At 43.4% G+C, this 20235-nt stretch overlaps 1 protein-coding gene across 1 annotated transcript in view; it reads left to right on the forward strand.

Moving 5' to 3' along the window:
- Window positions 1–20235, forward strand: part of HSD17B4 (hydroxysteroid 17-beta dehydrogenase 4) — a 74999-nt gene that overhangs the window by 7101 nt on the left and 47663 nt on the right. Inside the window, exons 3-11 of the mRNA XM_075079969.1 lie at window positions 98–205; window positions 741–800; window positions 1807–1828; window positions 1940–1986; window positions 2749–2833; window positions 4504–4691; window positions 7112–7203; window positions 7724–7748; window positions 9368–9496. Coding sequence (XP_074936070.1) covers window positions 98–205; window positions 741–800; window positions 1807–1828; window positions 1940–1986; window positions 2749–2833; window positions 4504–4691; window positions 7112–7203; window positions 7724–7748; window positions 9368–9496 — 756 coding nt within the window. The remainder of the gene's footprint in view (window positions 1–97; window positions 206–740; window positions 801–1806; window positions 1829–1939; window positions 1987–2748; window positions 2834–4503; window positions 4692–7111; window positions 7204–7723; window positions 7749–9367; window positions 9497–20235) is intronic.

Here is a 20235-nt window from a genome sequence, read left to right on the forward strand (position 1 = left end):
TAATACTCCTTATAATTCCCAGCTTGATAATAACATAAGGAGAGACCATGAAGTCTGAGTCTTAACAATTGAATATTAATTTCTTTGTGATGCACAGTGAATGATCTTGGAGGTGATTTCAAGGGATATGGCAAGAGCTCCTCAGCTGCTGACAAAGTTGTCAATGAAATCAGAGCAAAAGGAGGCAAAGCAGTACCCAACTATGGTATGTTATTTTTCCAGACTACTGTAATGCTTTATCTATAGGAATAGTGGACCTGTTGCATGAGCGGTTGATGCTGCTTAATAAGGGACTACTGCCAAGTTGTCAATACCATACATATAAATTAAATAGGTGTAATGTAATGTGGAGTAGGGAGACAGAGATGGTAAAAGCAAGTGCATAAATTGATTTTTTAAATTAATACTTGTCTAGTAATGCCCTATTCTTTCGTATGCTTTCTTAACATTTAAATACTAAGAAACTGTCCATCTGCAGTTGTCAGAGGCAAAATGGGAATGGGTGATTCTTACTTGTTTTGTTTCTTGTTTTTCTAAATGCCACAATGTTTGCCATTGCAGGACTTACTGTAAGGGATTTGCTTTAGGCTACATGGAGATATTTGCTGAATTTGAGTTTATTTTATTTTGGGTTGTACACAATTTATTTTTCTTAGCTCCATGGAATTAGTTGTTAATATCCTGGAATTGCAGTATACCCAGGTCATTTTACTTGGAAATTCATACTTTTTTTCTTATAGATTCGGTGGAAGATGGTGAAAAGCTTGTGAAGACAGCACTTGAGGCTTTTGGGAGGATAGGTACAGTTGCTTAATTCTTTTTGTAACGTGTTTGCAAGCCTAGAGCCATTATAAGGAGTGCAACTGACAGCAAGTATATGAAATACAGTGTGACAACAGTATAACTCACCAACCCTTGATAGACTTAGTGAAACCTAAATCAGGGACTTTCCAATTTAATTCTGAATGGGCAACTTTAATGTCTTTTTGGTACTTTTTAGCAGAAGTTTAAAGCTCAATATATGATTGACATTTTCCTGCCTTCAGAAGTTTGGTAATTCAGTAACGGTTAAAAATGTCTGTCTCAAAGCACAGATCATCAAGTATTATAACTAGCTCTATAAAATTAGGATAAATAATGTTGCTGAAGAGTCAGAGATGCTCTATTATGTTTTGGAAGCTCTTTTTGCCTATATGATTAAAATGTTGTAATGCAAAAAAAAAAGTTTGAGGTATTTTATTTAACAATACTGTTCCTCTTTCCTATACGATTGCCAGTGTTTAATTGTGAAGTTTGTGTGATTTTAACTGAGGAATAAATGGGTAAAAGTATATGTAATTAAAGCCAAGAGGAACCAAATTAAATATTTGACAAAAAAGTGTTGTGATCCAGGTTGCTTAAGTGGCTCTGTGACTCTGTGGTTCTCCCAGTTATCTTTTGGGTTTACTGCAACAAAGATGATGGCACAAACTGCATAATTGGGAGCACTCTGGAATTCAAAGCAAGCTGTAAAACTGTGCAGGATGCCTGCGTCCTGCAGGTGCTGTGTTCTGAGATAGCCAACGCTTCTCAGCTATACCTCCCTGTCTGGCTTTGTTCTGTTGGCAGGCCTAGACTTGCCTGTACTGAAGCTTTTTGTCTTTATTGTCCAATGGTGGAGTTCCACTGTCTGGGATAAGGAGCTATAGAGTAGTAATACGATGTATAGGTGCAGCATTCTTGTCTGTAAGTATTTTTAGAAGTGGGAGAAAAATAGAAACAAGCTTGTGTTTTATCAGTGCATTTGTTTTTTTTTTTTTATTGCAGATGTCATTGTAAACAATGCTGGGTGAGTAAACCGGAAGGGTTTTTGCTGTTTGATTGTGGGCTGTCACTTTTGTGTAAAGACCTCTTAACTTGTTTGTTTATTGTGTTATGTTCTCCTAATGATACGTTTTAGGATCCTAAGAGACCGTTCATTTGTTCGGATAAGTGATGAAGATTGGGGTGAGTTGATAAACTTTAAAATGTACTTTCTGTGTGAAAGATGAAAGCTACATTCCTCCCATTGGTACAAGGAAGAAGGGAAGGTGGGGAAGGCTGTCTATGCCAGATCAGAGAATTTTCTTTTGCCCTGAAAGCTTTGTGGTAAGCTGCTTGTGTTCAGCTTGCAAACCAGATCTGTGCTGCACTGCACGGTAGGTTTATGTAGTTCCAAAGGGGAAGAAAAGTTTTAGCTGCCACTCCTAGTTGCCGAGTGGAATACAAAAAAGAGCCATGTGAAACACACACAATGGTTTTTGTGAGCCGAACACATTCCTAGCGCCAGCACTGAATGGCTGAATACTAAACAGCCTTAAAAGATGCAGAACTAACAAGAGGAAAGAAAGCTGATGTGCCAAGGATCAGAAGAACACAGGGCAACCTTCAGTGAGATGGTAGGTGGTGGTAAGCCAGTTGAGCAGACTTTTGCAAAGATCTTCTAGTTTCTGTAGTCCTTGTTTGACTTCTTAGGTTCAGGAATTTTGAATTCTTGTGAATTCTATACAGGAGAGCCCCATCCAAGAGGCAGAAGAGATGATCAGTGTATGTTCAGGCAAGCACCTCAATATGATCTGGCAAAAAGGAAAAGAAAAAAAGCCTGACACTTTTTACTAACAGTTTGAGAGTGTGAAGAAAGTGCATTTTTTTTCATGAAGAAACAAATGGTGTATTTCAAGTTTGGGATGAAATGCTGGAATTATTAAATGGACATTAATATGTTCCTAGATATAATTCATAGGATTCATTTGAGGGGATCGTTCCTGGTCACCCGAGCTGCATGGAATCATATGAAAAATCAGAAATTTGGCAGGTAAAAATTTGTCTTTGTTTTTGGTTTCTCAGTAGGGTGTAATAGAGTGATGCATGCTCTGACAGTGAAGGAGTTTTTCGTCCTTTTTTCACTGTCACTGGGATGAAACAAAGTCAGTCCAAAAGTGTAAGCCCTTATCCTTTTGGTTCTGCTCCCCTCCCCGCCTTCCCAGCCAAATGTTTAAAGGTTTTTTCCATGTAGATGCAAATATCCTGGACAGGAGCCATAGGGTTATAGAAATACAATTTCTTTTCTTGAGGACTGGTTAGAAGTGTTTGTTACTTGTATGTTATCCTGCTCCTTATTTGAATGACAGGTACATGCAGTTCTGCTTGTGATTCTTTTTTGCCTTTTTTTTTTCTTCCATTTGGGACTGGGGTTCCCCCCCCCCCCCCCCCCCCTTGGATGAATATACTTGTCTTAGAAGTTGTGGGAGCATTCTCACTCTGTTTTATTACTGTTAACTGAAAGAGTGCAGTGAATTCAGACCTTTAAGTTTTTTATCAAAACACTGACATGATTATATTAATCTTAACAACCATACCCACATGATGAAAGCTGTATGAGCTTCCTTGTCGTTCTGTGACCAGACTGAAATTCATTCTCATCCAGGGAACTGAACTGTAAGAATAAGGGAAGAGATCAGCAGGCAGAGTACATGGCTGAAGTCTAGGAGTTGCATCCGTTTAGGAAAACGCTTCCCTTTGTTCCTTCTCTGTATTAGCTTAGATAACAACGGTAGTGAGTGTTTCTGCGGGTTATGTAGATGTGTGCTGTCTGCAAAATGCCTGCTTTGTATAGATTTTGTAGCTTTTTCTCGTCTTGATCAAACTGAGCCAGTACTTGTAACACATCTCTTTATTTAGATTAAAACCAATGGATTATTGTCAGTGAGGCAAATAATAAGAAAAAATGAAATAGATTTTGGTTCCAGCTACGCAGCATGTTTACAGTAGATTAGAACAGATTCTGATAAGGCTTCTTTCAAAAGCGAAGGTGTAGACCCCTTCCTTTTGAATTCCAATTTGTGAGAAGGCTTGCAGCACAAAGTTTTCTTGCCTCAAATCAGGCTATGAACTGCAGTGGCTTTAGTGGTTTCTTCTGAGCAGTTTAGTCATCTCCACAACAGTAAAGTTAGGGGACAGTAAGGGCAAGACTTTTCTATCTTCTTCCTTCTTGTGCTCAACACACATGAGGATTCTTTGAATGTGAATTCTGTAAGAATTCATCTTCACATATTATCAGGTACATACTAAGGTGAAGTCATTTTCAATAAAATAATTTTCTTCTGACCGCTGAAGCCATTTGTGAGTTACAAGAATAATGCCACTTGAAGTGCAGCTAGAACATGAAAATACTTTTCTCTGTACCTACCCAGTTGTCACAGAATGTTTGGTCTAGTTTTGCAGTATAACACAAAAAGGCTGACAACTTTGTTAGTTTTCTCCTACTATGACAATACTTCAGGATTTGTCAGATGTTTGCTATCAATCAAACATAAAAAAAGCATCTGTTTGTTAGCAAAAGCAAAAAGTAATATTTTCTTATTTGCACACTTTTGTTTTGTGGGATATGAAAAATATAATGCTGAAGCTGAAAAATGCTGTTGTGTAGAATTAAACAACTTGAAGAAATCATTGAACTTTTTTTTCTTTTTTGTTTCCACTAAGAATAATTATGACTTCCTCAGCTGCTGGAATATATGGAAACTTTGGTCAGGCAAACTACAGTGCTGCAAAACTTGGCCTTTTGGGTCTTGCAAACACAATTGCAATTGAAGGCCGAAAGTATAACATCCACTGCAACACAATTGCTCCTACTGCTGGATCCAGACTGACCCAGACTGTCATGCCACAAGGTGAATCATTTAAGGTTTATGTGTACTGATATTTTTCAGTGAATTGAAACATAGCCAACTTTCTTATCTCTTTGAAAATGCAAATCTTTTACACTTCATACACTGCTAATTCATTATTCCTACTGTCTTTGTCTCTGAACTGTCAGCTTGCTTAGTCTGTAGTAAGGAATACTTAATTTCTGCCACAATGTAAGAAGCAAATTTTCTAATTCACAAAAGCAATTTCATGTGGCAAGGCTCTCTAATTATAGTCTCTTCCAAGATCCTCCTGTGGTAGTGGGAAGACTTGTTTGTTTCATCAGATGTGGAATCAAGTACGTGCATAAGGCGTCTTCACTTGTTATAATATTTTCTAATTGCAAAATACTGGTTTTTGCACAACATGCCGTAAGTGTACTTTGTTCCATGATCAGCAGGAGATGATAATGAACAGAGTTGCCTAATATTTTATGTTTTTCTTTATTGCATAGTTACTAATCTTTGAATGCTTGAACACGTTTTAACATCACTGCATTGGGAATTAGTCGAAAGGACATGGTAGGAGACAGCTGTGTGCTTAAAGTGTAAATTTAGGATAGAGTAACTAATTACTTTGGCAAAAGACTATAAGAAACAAAAAATATTTGGAAAAAAATTCTAGAAAAGGAAATTGCTCTCCGAAAGTCTTCTAGAGTCAGCCAATCTCATTTCCCTCCCACCCTTCTTTTCCCTAGTGATAGGCAGTTTTCAAAGCCAGGGGAATTATTACATTTTTAGGCTGATACACAAGATATTGAAGAATAATACATTTTGCACAGTTATGCATAGATTGAATGCATGATATTGTTTGACTAAATTTCTGTGTAAAATGTCCTGATATAGGTCTAAATCAAAGTGATCAGGAAATCTAGTACCTCCATAGGTGTAGGTTCCAGGGATTTATTGCACTTACTTACAGAAGAGTCAAATAAATTCAGCTTGCGTATATAAGTTCCTGAAGTATGGAGTTCAGTAGCTGGAATTTCCTGAAGGTATTTATATAAAGTGATAAATCCACCTCCTAATTTTCTTAATTAGTCATTTTAAGAGTGAGATCGTTTGGTCTTCCTGTAAGACAATTACAGCACTGATCACTTATTTCTTACCTTGTGCTCTCCCTCCCTGTTCAGTTTTTTAAAGTACTCTTAAAAGGTTTGGACACCAGAAGTTTAAAAGCATTTTCATATGTCTTATCAAATTATCCTTGTTATCTTAGTACTTTTCTGTTCATCTTTAGATATCTGCAAGCTCCTATGCTTTAGCATTGTCACAGTTATGCTTGGTCGACTTGGCCCACTTACTGTTGTTCATGCTAGAACTCTAAATGTAGTTTGCATCTTTTGTGTGTGTGTTTTTTTAAACTTCTGCCACCTATTTCTTAATTCATTTAATAGTATATTAATATTATTAGTGATAACAGTCTAGTGCTAAATTTTCAGGCTAAATGGTGTGTGGCATAAAGTGGAATACTTTGAAAAGCCTAAGGCTTTTGTTATACACTTAGAACACACTATACTAAATGGGTTTCAATTTCCTTTTACCTTTGTGGAACTTCTGAAAATGAACTTCTGTTACATCAGCTTGGCTATTAAAGAAGTACCTGTAATTCTAAAGAGCTTTCCCAGCTCTTCACCTGTTAGGGTATATTTGAAAATACTTGCTGATTTTAGCTGAGGAACAGCTGTGTATCTATTGCTGTTGAAAGAATAAATTCTAAAGCTGAAAAGGGAAATTAAACTAAGTTATTTTTTCTTTTCAGACAGTGGACAGAACTGGTGATAAGAGCTGCCTGGACAGCCACACTGCTCCGTGACAGTATCTCCATTTTTAGATAGTTTCCTCTTATGCCAGACGAGAATGAAAATATCAAAATACAATTGATATATAAATGTAGCAGGGCTGATATTTCAGTTGTAAATATTGCATATGTTTGAGAAAGGGAATGTTTCTCAAATATTCAGCAGCTGCAATTCTTTTCATATAGTCTCTTTCTTTCTAACTGACTAGCAAATTAAAAGGGAAATTACTCAAGTACGCCTCTGTCAGGATTATGCCTAGCTGGCTTGCCCTTGTTTCAGGTTGCCCAACAGATGGAAATTTAGGAAGGTACCTGGCTTTGCAGTCTGCATGTTATGGTGTTCCCAGCACTTAGACAGTCTTTCACCTTTCTGGCTGAAAACCTGTGTCATTGGGTTTGGAGGCATACATGCGTCTCATGAGTTGTTCTATTTTAATGAAACTTCAAACGTTTCATTTCATTTGTCCCTTCTTTTCATGGCAGAAAGCTGTTGGTTAAATTCTCTCTGGCTCTGCTGTTCATCAGAAGGTGTTAGAGTAAGAATAATTTGGTGAAATAAAACAGTAATTCTATTTTATGATTTCCACCCTCCAATTTGCTCTAGATCTGGTCGATGCTTTCAAACCAGAGTATGTTGCTCCCTTAGTTGTTTGGCTTTGCCACGAGAGCTGTGTGGAGAATGGCAGTCTGTTTGAGGTAATTTTTTTTTTCCCTTTCTTCCCCCTCTTTCTTTTCCTCTGCCCCTTCCTCCAAAAACAATCTTTTGCTTTAGCCTGTCTAGTCTTAACTTTTTTTGCAGAAACTGAGTTGTCATGAGAGATACTACGTACTCAGCATAGACAGCGAAATGTTGACGCTGTTGTGCTGTATATGACAAGTACATCAGGTAGTAACAACCTTGTCAAATTCTGGTGTGTGTTCAAAATACTACTGATTGATTGATACAACTCTTATTCCTCCCTTAAAAGTTTGAAAAGGTGCCAAAGCAACTACTTCAAAATAAGTTTTTGTTTTCTAAATCATTCAAACACAGAAAGCAACTTGCAGGAAGGATGAATTGCTTATTTGTAGAATCCATTATAGGTGTATAACCAGCAATAGTTCAGAAATTTTTATTACGTTGCATTTGTTCTGAAGTATCGTTTTGTTTCCCTGCATTACCAAAACTTTGCTTTGTAACGTGTGGTAAAATGCTGATTTTCTTTGTTCTTGGCAGGTGGGAGCTGGATGGATTGGAAAATGTAAGTACTGTGTGTTGCGAGATTTATTTTGTTTTCTGAATTGACAACAAACGTGTGCAAATCATCTTTGCAGTTAACCTCTGCTCAAGACATTTTTATTTAGGGAGAGAAGATTAGCAAAAGCCTAGGGTTCTGAGGAGACTACTTATTTTAAGTAAAAGTCATAAATTTCAGTACACATGGGGGAAACTGGTAATTTAGGTATGTGCTTTGTTACACTTTTGAGCTGGCTAATAGTAAAGGGGAATCTGCCTAAGTAACCTTAACTATTGGATCCTGGGGGTATAATTGAAATGAAGAAGAATCTCCATTTTTGGTGCTAAGAATATATTGCTGCCTTTTCTTGATAACTCCAATTTTTCGTGGTGTGAAAGTAGCACATGCTGGTAAACAGGCTGTTTCTTAGTTGATTTTCAGCTTTATTTATACCTCTATAAAAATACTAGTGATATGCATTAACATGTTGAGGCAGTTAGCCTTCTTAATTACCAGTAGCTACGCCAGTGAGTCAAGTAACTAGCTTACATATGGATGTAAAGAAAATTCGCAGACGATACTGAGGGCTTACAAGATGGAAAACTTAATTCAGTGTGTGGAATGTCATAACTTTCTTCCTAAATATGTGGAACCTAATACTGGCATTACTTTCCTGAGCTGTTCAAGGACTTTTCAGCCTATGTGAATATCACCAATGGGTTGGAAGTATGGCCATTAATTCAAGAATTGCTTCCTCCTTCTTCCAAAACACTTTTTCGCCCACTTGATAAGTATTTTGTACATTTCTAACTATAAATGTTTTGGTGGCACTGGAATAGCTTTTCCCAGGAAGTGTATTAAACAGATTAAACAAATTGGGGCAGCAGCGTAAAACCTCTTGCTGCCCTCCACAAGGAGCTGAATTTTAATACAGCACAAAATCTGTGGTATCTCTTCTCTGGTCAAAAGAAAATACCATTTTTCATCATTATAATGGCTACTATTGAAGTCTTTAAAATGAAACCAGGTTGTTAATGAGGTACCAGTATGGCCTTATTTATTGGCTATTGCTAATTAAGAGCAAAGCCAACATGACAGATTAAGGATTAATTGCATCCAGGAAGTCTGTATCCTTCCAGAACTGACTTCACATTAGCCTTACCAGTTTCTCTCAAGTTTTACAGTTGAAATACAACTTCAGGGACCATTTGGAGGGGCTGGCTACTGGTACTAACAGTCCTTCATAGAGTACAAGTACATTTTCCCTATAGTCTTCCAAGGCTTTCAGAAGATTCCCAAGCATTAGTAGCCAAAATCATGTCAGAAGAGAATATCTGTAGATACATACTAGCTACAACTTTATACTAGACAGAATCCTAAAACTGATGTAGTATTTTCAGAGACCAATCAGTCTGTTGTGGCTTTAATGGCATTTAAAACCAGCGCGATTCCTTTTCTAAATGTTAGTTAAAAGCAGTGAGCCCTTTTAGTCCAGCTTGAATTTATACTGGTGAGTTAAATTGGAGTACTTACAACCTTCCCTTTCTTGCACTGTATTGAAAGTAGTGGCTTAGATGAAAGTGATCTAAAGAAACTAAAGGTTTCTTTGTTTCTTGAACTCTCTGACTCATGTTTCCCATTAGTGCGCTGGGAACGATCCTTGGGTGCTATTGTCAGAGGAAAGAATCAGCCAATGACGCCTGAAGCAGTGAGAGAGAAATGGGAGAAGGTTTGTGACTTTGATAATGCCAGCAAACCCAGAAGTATCCAAGGTAAGAGAGACTTCTATAACGCGGATAGTTTGGGCAAGCAAAGCTTAGAGAATGCTTTCTTGTCAGACATTAGCTGAAACCGTACTTCAAAAGTCTATAGAACCAGTGAACCGTTTTGTAAACATGTAGCATCATTTATTGTTTCAGTATGGTCAGATCTTTTTAAGTAAAATTTTGTGGTCTTGCCTGTAGAATTAACACAGTTTTATCTTTCTTAGAGTTCCTAGGAAGTGACATCACTGTAATTTTATTTATTACAGCCAGACTAATGGCAGGGTTTTATTTGATTTCAGCTACATACAAGTAATAGCAGTGTAATAAAAACATTGTATTTTCTTTTCAGTCCTGGAATTTTGTGTTTTGGTAGACATTTCCAAACCAAAAAGCTCTCTGATTAAGTCATTTGGTATAACACAACAAAGAAGTTCTTTACTGCCTCATGTTCCTGGGTAACATAATCACCTTGGCTGGTGACTAAGATGACTGTCTCTTCCAGTGCTTTGTTTACTTTCTTTTTTCCTTCCCATTAATTTTTTTTCTTTTTTTATAGCCAAAATTACTCTGATCTTCCCTCCTGCTGTACTTGCCATAGTTGTCATAGGTCATAAATGAACAATGCAGACTAATTTTCCTGACTGCTTTCCAGGAGTTCTCAAGATCACAGAATCACATGAATGGTAGGGGTTGGAAGGGACCTCTGCAGATCATCTTGTCTAACCCTCCTGCTTGAGCAGGCACACCCAGAGCAAGGGGCATAGGAACTTGTCCAGGCAGGTTTTGAATGTCTCCAGGGAAGGAGACTCCACAGCCTCCCTGAGAAGCCTGTTCCACGGCTCTGTCACCCTCACAGAAAAGTTTTGTTTCTCATGTTGAGCTGGAACTTCCTGTGTTCCAACTTGTACCCGTTGCCCCTTGTCCTGTCTTTGGGGACCTCTGAAATGAGTCCGGTGCCATCCTCTTGACATCCACCCTTTAGGTATTTATATGTATTGTTAAGATTCCCCCTCAGTCTTCTCTTCTCCAGGCTGAACAAACCCAAGTCTCAGCCTTTCCTCATAAGGGAGATGCTCCAGTCCCCTCATCAACTTGGTAGCTCTCCGCTGGACTTGCTCAAGCAGTTCTACATCCTTCTTAAACTGGAGAGCCCAGAACTAGATGCAGCACTCCAAATGTGGCCTCACTAGGGCAGAGTAGAGGGGGAGGATTACCTCCCTTGACCTGCTGGACACACTCCTTTTAATGCAGCCCAGGATACCATTGGCCTTCTTGGCCACAAGGGCACAGTGCTGGCTCAGGGTCAGCTTGCTGTCCACCAGCACTCCCAGGTCCTTCTCAACGGAGCCGCTTTCCAGTAGTTCAGCCCCCAGCCTGTACTGGTGATGGGGTTGTTCCTCCCCAGGTGCAGGACCTTGCACTTGCTCTTGTTGAATTTCATTCAGTCCCCCTGGGCCCAGCTCTCCAGCCTGTCCAGGTCTCGTTGGATGGCAGCACAGCCTGCTGGTGTATCAGCCCCTCCTCCCAGCTTGGTATCATCAGCAAACTTGCAGAGGTTACACTCTAACCCATCATCCAGGTCATTGATGAATATAGTAAACAGGACTGGACCCAGCACAGACCCCTGGGGAACACGACTAGTTACCAGACTGCACTGTGATGACAAACCCTCTGAGCTCAGTTCTCTGTCCATCTCACTGCCCACTCATCAAAACCACACTTCCTAAGCCTGCCTATGAGGACGTTATGGGAGACAGTGTCAGAAGCCTTGCTGAAGTTGACATGAACAACATCCACTGCTCTCCCTCCATCAACCCAGCCAATCACACCATCTTAGAAGGCTCTCAGGTTGGTCAAGCATTATCTCCCCTTGGTGAATCCATGTTGACTACTTCTGATAACCTTCTTTTCCTCTACATGCCTGGAGATGACCTCTGGGATGACCTGCTCCATCACCTTTCTGGAGATGGAGGTGAGGCTGACTGGCCTATAGTTTCCCAGATCCTCCTCCTTGCCCTTTTGAAGACTAGAGTGGCATTGGCTACCCTCCAGTCCTTGGGCTCTTCTCCTGTCCTCCATGACCTTTCAAAGATGATGGAGCGTGGCTTAGCAGCAGCATCCACCAGCTCCCTCGGCACTCGTGGGTGCATCCCATCGGGGCCCATGGATTTGCGAGGATCCAGTTTGCCTAAATGGTCTCTAACCAAATCCTCCTAAACCAAGGGGAAGTCTTCCTTTCTCCAGAATTTGTGTCTCACCTCTGGGGGCTGGGATGCCTGAGGGCCAGCCATAGCAGTAAAGACTGAAGCAAAGAAGGCACTCTGTAACTCTGCCTTCTCTGCATCCTGTGTCACCAGGGCACCCACCTCGTTCAGCAGCAGGCCCACAGTTTCCCTAGTCTTTCTTTTACTGCTGATTTATTTGAAGAAGCCCTTCTTGTTATCCTTGACACCCCTTGCCAGATTTATTTCCAAGTGGGCCTTGGCCTTCTGTCGTGGTTCAGCCTCAGCTGGCAACTGAACACCACGCAGCCACTCGCTCACCCCCCCCCACCCCTGTGGGATGGGAAAGAGAATCGGACGAGCAGAAGAACTTGTGGGTTGAGATAAGCACAGTTTAATGATTACAATAAAATGATAATGATAAATGATTATGATAATAATGACAATAATGTTAATATAATAAAAGGGAAAAGGAAGGGAAAGGGAAAACAGGGAAAAAACCCGCAGAAACACGAACGATACAACCGCTCACCACCCGCCGACTGACGCTGCCCATTCCCGAGCTGCGATTGCCTCCTCCCTCCCCCGGCCAGCCCCTCCCAGGTAACCTACTGGGCATGACGTTACATGATATGGAATATCCCTTTGGTCAGTTTGAATCCGCTCTCTTAGCTGTGCCCCCTCCCCTCCCAGCTTCTTGTGCACCCGGCAGAGCATGGGAGGCTAGACATGTCCTTGACTAGTATAAGCGCTACCCAGCAACAGCCTAAACATCTGTGTGCTATCTCAACAGGTTTTTTTTCCCATGCTAATTTCAAAGCACAGCACTATACCAGCTAGAGTGAAGAAAATTAACTCTATCCCAGCTGAAACCATGACAGTATCCACCCCTTATTCCATATCATTGACGACATGCTCAGGTCCCATACTATTCAGTACAAATTCAATAATCCCTATCCATGTTCTCATCCTTTAACAATATATATATATATATACAGATTTTTCATTTATCATTCCCCTAGTCTATGGGCCACCCCTGTAAAATGCCTGTGAAATGTCCATTGAGTTCATTTAGTCCATGACTTTGGATTTCATCTCTTGTAAGGGTCCTTCAGAGAGGCGGTGTGCGTGGGGTCAGATTGTTGCATGTCAGTCCTTGTTCCATCACCGCTGCACTGGTAGTTCTTGTTCTCTCACTGCTGCACTTTGCTCGGTTCCATTGAAAGTTCATTTGCTATTATTATTAATTGGGAGATTCCCACCATGATAACATTCCATTGATGCAACCATAGTAGTGATTACATACAACATCATATAGCAATTAACAGCATATTATTCAGTTCATTGGCTGTTTTCACCCAAAATTAAATCCCCCTGAGGTACACACCGGACTCCTCCAACCTCCCTCATCACCCACCAAGTGCACCCAGGTCCTCGAGCAAACTCAATCCCACGAGTGGGTTTGCCTCTGCTGGAAGCAGGAATAACCCAGGCTGTCTTGCCCAGCATATTTTTTATGTGCACTACAGGGACTCTATCCCCTTCCACAGTACGTAAGGATTCTGACTGGGCAGGGCCAGCTCGCCTGGCAGATCCCCTTGTGTTGACTAACCAGGTGGCTTTTGCTAAATGTGTATCCCAGTGTTTAAATGTTCCACCCCCCATTGCTCTCAGTGTCATCTTTAATAGTCCATTGTATCTTTTGATTTTCCCAGAGGCTGGTGCGTGATGGGGGATGTGATACACCCACTCAATGCTGTGCTCTTTGGCCCAGGTGTCTATGAGGTTATTTCAGAAACGAGTCCCATTGTCTGACTCAGTTCTCTCTGGGGTGCCATGTTGCCACAGCACTTGTTTTTCGAGACCCAGGATAGTGTTCCGGGCAGTGGAGTGGGGGACAGGATATGTTTCCAGCCAGCCGGTGGTTGCTTCTACCATGGTGAGAACATGGCACTTGCCTTGGCAGGTCTGTGGGAGTGTGATACAGCCAATTTGCCAGGCCTCCCCATATTTATATTTCAGCCATCGTCCCCCATACCACACAGGCTTTACCTGCTTCGCTTGCTTGATTGCAGCACATGTTTCACATTCGTGGATAACCTGCGCAATAACGTCCATGGTCAAGTCCACCCCTCGATCACGAGCCCACCTGTATGTTGCATCTCTCCCTTGATGGCCTGAGGTGTCATGGGCCCATCGAGCTAGAAATAGTTCACCCTTATGTTGCCAGTCCAGATCCACCTCAGCCACTTCAATCTTGGCAGCCTGATCTACCTGCTGGTTGTTTCAGTGTTCTTCAGTGGCCTGACTCTTGGGGACGTGAGCATCCACATGCCGTACCTTTACAACCAGGTTCTCTACCCGGGCAGCAATATCTTGCCACAGTGCGGCAGCCCAGATGGGTTTGCCTCTGCGCTGCCAGTTGTGCCGCTTCCACTGCTGTAACCAGCCCCACAGGGCATTTGCCACCATCCAGGAGTCAGTATAGAGATAGAGCACTGGCCACTTTTCCCGTTCAGCAACATCTAAGGCCAGCTGGATGGCCTTTACCTCTGCAAACTGGCTCGATTCACCTTCTCCTTCAGCAGTTTCTGCTACTTGTCGTGTAGGACTCCATACAGCAGCCTTCCATCTCCGGTGCTTTCCCACAAGGCTACAGGACCCATCAGTGAACAGGGCATACTGCTTCTCCTTTTCTGGCAGTGTGTTATACAGTGGGGCTTCTTCAGCACGTGTCACCTCCTCCTCTGGTGATATTCCAAAGTCTTTGCCTTCTGGCCAGTCCATAATCACTTCCAAGATTCCTGGGCGACTGGGGTTTCCTACTCGAGCCCGCTGGGTGATCAGTGTAACCCATTTACTCCACGTAGCATCAGTTGCATGGTGTGTGGAGGGGACGTTTCCTTTGAACATCCAGCCCAGCACTGGCAGTCGGGGTGCCAGGAGCAGCTGTGCCTCAGTACCAACCGCTTCTGAAGCAGCTCGAACCCTTCATATGCTGCCAATATCTCCTTTTCAGTTGGAGTATAGCGGGCTTCGGACCCTCTGTATCCCCGACTCCAAAACCCTAGGAGTCGACCCCGGGTCTCCCCATGTGCTTTCTGCCAGAGGCTCCAGGTAGGGCCATTCTCCCCGGCTGCAGTGTAGAGCACGTTTTTTATATCTTGTCCTGCCCGGACTGGCCCAAGAGCTACTGCATGAACTATTTCTCGTTTAATCTGTTCAAAGGCTTGTTGTTGTTCAGGGCCCCATTTGAAATCATTCTTCTTCGGGGTCACTTGATAGAGAGGGCTCACGATCAGACTGTAATTTGGAATATGCATTCTCCAAAAACCCACAACGCCTAAGAAAGCTTGTGTTTCCTTTTTGCTGGTTGGTGGAGACATGGCTGTTATTTTGTTGATCACATCCATGGGGATCTGACGACGACCATCTTGCCATTTTATTCCCAAGAACTGGATTTCTCGTGCAGGTCCCTTAACTTTACTTTGTTTTATGGCAAAACCAGCTTTCAGGAGGATTTGAACTATTTTCTTTCCTTTCTCAAAAACTTCTTCTGCTGTATTGCCCCACACAATGATGTCATCGATGTATTGTAGGTGTTCGGGAGCTCCACCTTGTTCCAAAGCATTATGGATCAGTCCATGGCGAATGGTAGGACTGTGTTTCCACCCCTGGGGCAGTCGATTCCAGGTGTACTGGACCCCCCCTCCAAGTGAAAGCAAACTGTGGCCTGCACTCTGCTGCCAGAGGGATTGAGAAGAATGCATTAGCGATATCAATTGTGGCATACCACCTGGCTGCCTTGGACTCCAGTTCGTATTGAAGTTCTAGCATGTCTGGCACAGCAGCACTCAACGGTGGAGTGACTTCGTTCAGGCCACGATAGTCTACTGTTAGCCTCCACTCTCCATTAGACTTCCGGACTGGCCATATGGGACTGTTAAAGGGTGAGTGGGTCTTACTGATGACTCCTTGGCTCTTCAGCTGGTGAATGAGTTTATGGATGGGGATCAGAGAGTCTCGGTTGGTGCGATATTGCCACCAGTGCACTGTTGTGGTGGCAATCGGCACCTGTTGTTCTTTGACCCTCAGCAACCCCACAACAGAAGGGTCCTTTGAGAGGCCAGGCAAGGTAGACAGCTGTTTAATTTCCTCCGTCTCCAAGGCAGCTACACCAAAAGCCCACGTGTACCCTTTTGGGTCCTTGAAATACCCTCTCCTGAGTTAGTCTATGCCAAGGACGCACGGAGCCTCTGGGCCAGTCACAATGGGGTGCTTTTGCCACTCATTCCCAGTGAGGCTCACTTTGGCCTCCAATAGAGTTAGCTCTTGGGATCCCCCTGTCACTCCAGCAATGCTGATGGGTTCTGCCCCTATATAGTTTGATGGCATTAAGGTCCACTTTGCGCTGGTGTCCACTAAAGCTCTATATTCCTGTGGGTCGGACGTGCCAGGCCATCGGATCCACACAGTCCAGTAAACCCAGTTGTCCCTTTCCTCCATCTGGCTGGAGGCAGGGCCCCCCTAGTCCTGATCATAGTATTCATCACTCACTTCCGGTAAATATGAATCACGGGTGTCTCTGTTAAGATCAGTCAGGCCATCAGCACTTCTGCTCCTCTGTCTGGAGAATTGCTTACGGGAAACTGGAGCAGCAGCTCTCCTGGAGAAGCTCCCCTGAGTAATTGTTCTCCCTTGCAGCTCACGTACCCGTGCCTCTAAGGCTGAGGTAGGTTTTCCATCCCACTTCTTCATGAACTCTCCGTGATCACGCAGGTAAAACCATAAGGTGCCCCGTCGTGTGTATCCCTTCTCTTGAGCCAAGGGACGATTACTCCTAATGGCTGAGATACTGGTCCGTACTGGTGGGGAGTAGGACATATCTTCTTTGAGTTGCTGGAACTCTCGGGACAGTTTCTCAACAGCAGAGATGAGCGAGGAAGAGAGATTCGCTTCATAGTCCCGGAGTTTATCAATCAACTCAGCCACCGTTGGTGTCTCGTCATCTTTCCAGGACATCACTGCCAATGAGTTTGTATACGAGGATGGTGCGCTCCGTACAAACTTCCGCCACATGGGTCCTGTGCACTCGGCTTCATCTGGATCTTTGGAGGACCGTTGATCGTCCAGGTCACCATAAACCACCTCAAGCACGGCTAATTCCCTTAGATGCTGAATGCCTTTCTCCATGGTCATCCATTTTCCTAGGCGAAATACAATATCTTCTTTGAAGGGATACCTCTCTTTCACCGCGGACAGGAGTCGCCTCCAGAGGCTGAGGGCTTATGTTCCTTTTCCAATTGCTTTATCAATGTCCCCTTCCCTAGAGAGGGATCCCAGTTGTTTGGCTTCCTTCCCCTCTAATTCCAAACTACTGGCCCCATTATCCCAGCATCGGAGCAGCCAGGTGATAACGTGCTCACCTGAATGACGCCCAAAATCTTTCCGTATATCCCGCAACTCACTCAAGGATAGAGATCGGGTAGTTTCAGTTTCTTGTACACATGCTTCCTCCTCCTCCTCCTCTTCTCGTGATGGCCCTGGTTCCTCGAAATCTCTTTCTAAACGAGTTGACCTTCTCTTCCATGATTTCTTCTTGCATATAGGGGCGACTGATACTGGCACAGGTTGGTCCTCTGGTTTAGCTGCAATGCTTGGCACTGGGGTTTGAGTAGCTGCAGTATCTGTCGTGGGGGTTTGAGTGGCCGCCATGCTCGTCACCGGGGTTGGAGCAGCTGCAGTATCTGTTGTGGCATGTTGGGTGGCCGCAGTGCTTGTCACTGGGGTTGGAGTAGCTGCAGTATCTGTCGCAGCGGGTTGGGTTGCCGCACTGCTTGTCACTGGGGTTGGAGTAGCTGCAGTATCTGTTGTGGCATGTTGGGTGGCCGCAGTGCTTGTCACTGGGGTTGGAGTAGCTGCAGTATCTGTCGTAGGGGGTTGGGTGGCCACAGTGCTTGTCACGGGGGTTGGAGTAGCTGCAGTGTCTGTCGTGGGGGGTTGAGTGGCCGCAGTGCTTGTCACGGGGGTTGGAGTAGCTCCCTTCTTTTTCCCTTGGGGGTACTGAATAGTGTTAAATAGGGCTCGACAGGCATAAGCCAGACCCCAGCACATGGCAGTGATTTGTATCTCTCTGGAATTGCCAGGGTGACAACATACTTCCTCCAAATGTTCTTCTAATTTTTCAGGATTCTGCACTTGTTCAGGGCTGAAGTCCCACACCACGGGGGGTGCCCACCGTCTTAGGCATTTGCCCACACTATCCCACATACCCTGCCACGCATAGCTATCAAGCCTTGGGGCAGATCTCTGGATTATATTCTTAACTTGCTTACTGACCTTAGACAGATCTGATACCACCTGCCAAAGCAATATCAACAGATGTATCTTAACTACACAAGGATGTTCAAGATACTGAAAAGTTGTTGTAATGAAGGAGGAGACATTACATAAGATGGTAGCTAAGGTGCCATTCTGTATTTCCTCCATAAAAAACTCCTCAGAGGAGGAGGTATAATTGCTAATTGCCTCCATGAGGTGGTAGCTGTAGTACCGTAACAGCTTCCACGCAAAACCGAAATAACCGATAACAGTCAAGGCCAGTGTTTTAATAACAAGTCTCCCAGGCAAAATATCTCTAATCACTGCAGAGCACAGCAAACTGACAAAACCAACAGCAAGTTTTAACATGTACTTTACAATCAGCATGGTAAAGACTGGACAAACTAATACTGCGAGCAGATGAATCAATGCTGTGACCAGCAACTGTTATTATCTCAAACCCTTCGAGCCCCACGTTGGGCGCCAAAAATAGACTGTCGTGGTTCAGCCTCAGCTGGCAACTGAACACCACGCAGCCGCTCGCTCACCCCCCCCCACCCCTGTGGGATGGGAAAGAGAATCGGACGAGCAAAAGAACTTGTGGGTTGAGATAAGCACAGTTTAATGATTACAATAAAATGATAATGATAAATGATTATGATAATAATGACAATAATGTTAATATAATAAAAGGGAAAAGGAAGGGAAAGGGAAAACAGGGAAAAAACCCGCAGAAACACGAACGATACAACCGCTCACCACCCGCTGACCGACGCTGCCCGTCTCTGAGCCGCGATTGCTCCCTCCCTCCCCCGGCCAGCCCCTCCCAGGTAACATACTGGGCATGACGTTACATGATATGGAATATCCCTTTGGTCAGTTTGAATCCGCTCTCTTAGCTGTGCCCCCTCCCCTCCCAGCTTCTTGTGCACCCGGCAGAGCATGGGAGGCTAGACATGTCCTTGACTAGTATAAGCGCTACCCAGCAACAGCCTAAACATCTGTGTGTTATCTCAACAGGTTTTTTTTCCCATGCTAATTTCAAAGCACAGCACTATACCAGCTAGAGTGAAGAAAATTAACTCTATCCCAGCTGAAACCATGACACCTTCCTCGTCGTATCTCTGCATACCCTGACAGTGTTCTTATATTCCTCCCAAGTGGCGAGGCCCTTTTTCCACATACGGTAAACCTCCTTCCATCTGAGTTTCTCTAGAAGCTATTTGCTCATCCATATGGGTCTCCTGGCTCCTTTGCTTGACTTCTTCCTCCTAGGGATGCACCGATCTTGGGCTTGGAGGGAGCGGTACTTGAATACTGACCAGCTCTCTTGGACACCTTGACCTTCTAGAGCCCTAGCCCATGGCATTTCTCCAAGCAGGTCTTTGAAGAGACCAAAGTTAGCCCTCCTGAAGTCCAGGGTTGTAATCCTACTTGTTGCCCTCCTTCTACCATGCAGGATCCTGACCTCCACCATCTCATGGGCACTGCAGCCAAGGCTACCCCCAGCCCTCACATCCTCAACCAGACAAAGCTTTGTTAGTATAAAGTTGAGCAGCACATCTTGCCTCGTTGGTTCCTCCGCCTGTATCAAGAAGTTATGCTTGATGCTCTGCAGGAAATTCCTGGATTATGTGTACCTCACCATGTTGCTTTTCCATCAAATATCAGGGTGATTGAAGTCCCCTATGAGAACCAGAGCCTGCGATTGTGAGGCTACTTCCAGCTGCCTGTAGAAGGCCTCGTTGACTTGCTCTTCCTGATCAGGTGGCCTGTAGCAAATGCCCACAACAGTGTCACCCATATTTGCCTTCCCCTTAATTTTAACCAATAAGGTCTCAACTCATTCTTCCTCCACCCTAGGCAGAGCTCAATACATCCCCGTTGCTCCCTCACATAAAGAGCAACTCCCTCACCTCAACTTTCTGGTCTGTCTTTCCTAAAACGTATGTAGCCGTCCATGGCAGCATTCCAGTTGGATGCAATGGCATTAGCATTGCCACTGTGGACCCCGCCCAAAATGTTACCTTTAGTTTGTTAATGTGAGTTACATGTGCTTGGTATCACTGCTGTTTTGTTATTGTGCATGTCGTTATTCAGGTCAAAGATTGAGTACATGTCACATTAGGAAATGCCAGCATTTAAGTGTTTGGGGGAGGAGGGAAAGAAGCATCCTTATGTACAATGACAGTTGAATTTCAG

The sequence above is a fragment of the Phalacrocorax aristotelis genome, chromosome Z, assembly GCF_949628215.1.
Source record: "Phalacrocorax aristotelis chromosome Z, bGulAri2.1, whole genome shotgun sequence".
Classification (NCBI taxonomy): Eukaryota; Metazoa; Chordata; class Aves; order Suliformes; family Phalacrocoracidae; genus Phalacrocorax; species Phalacrocorax aristotelis.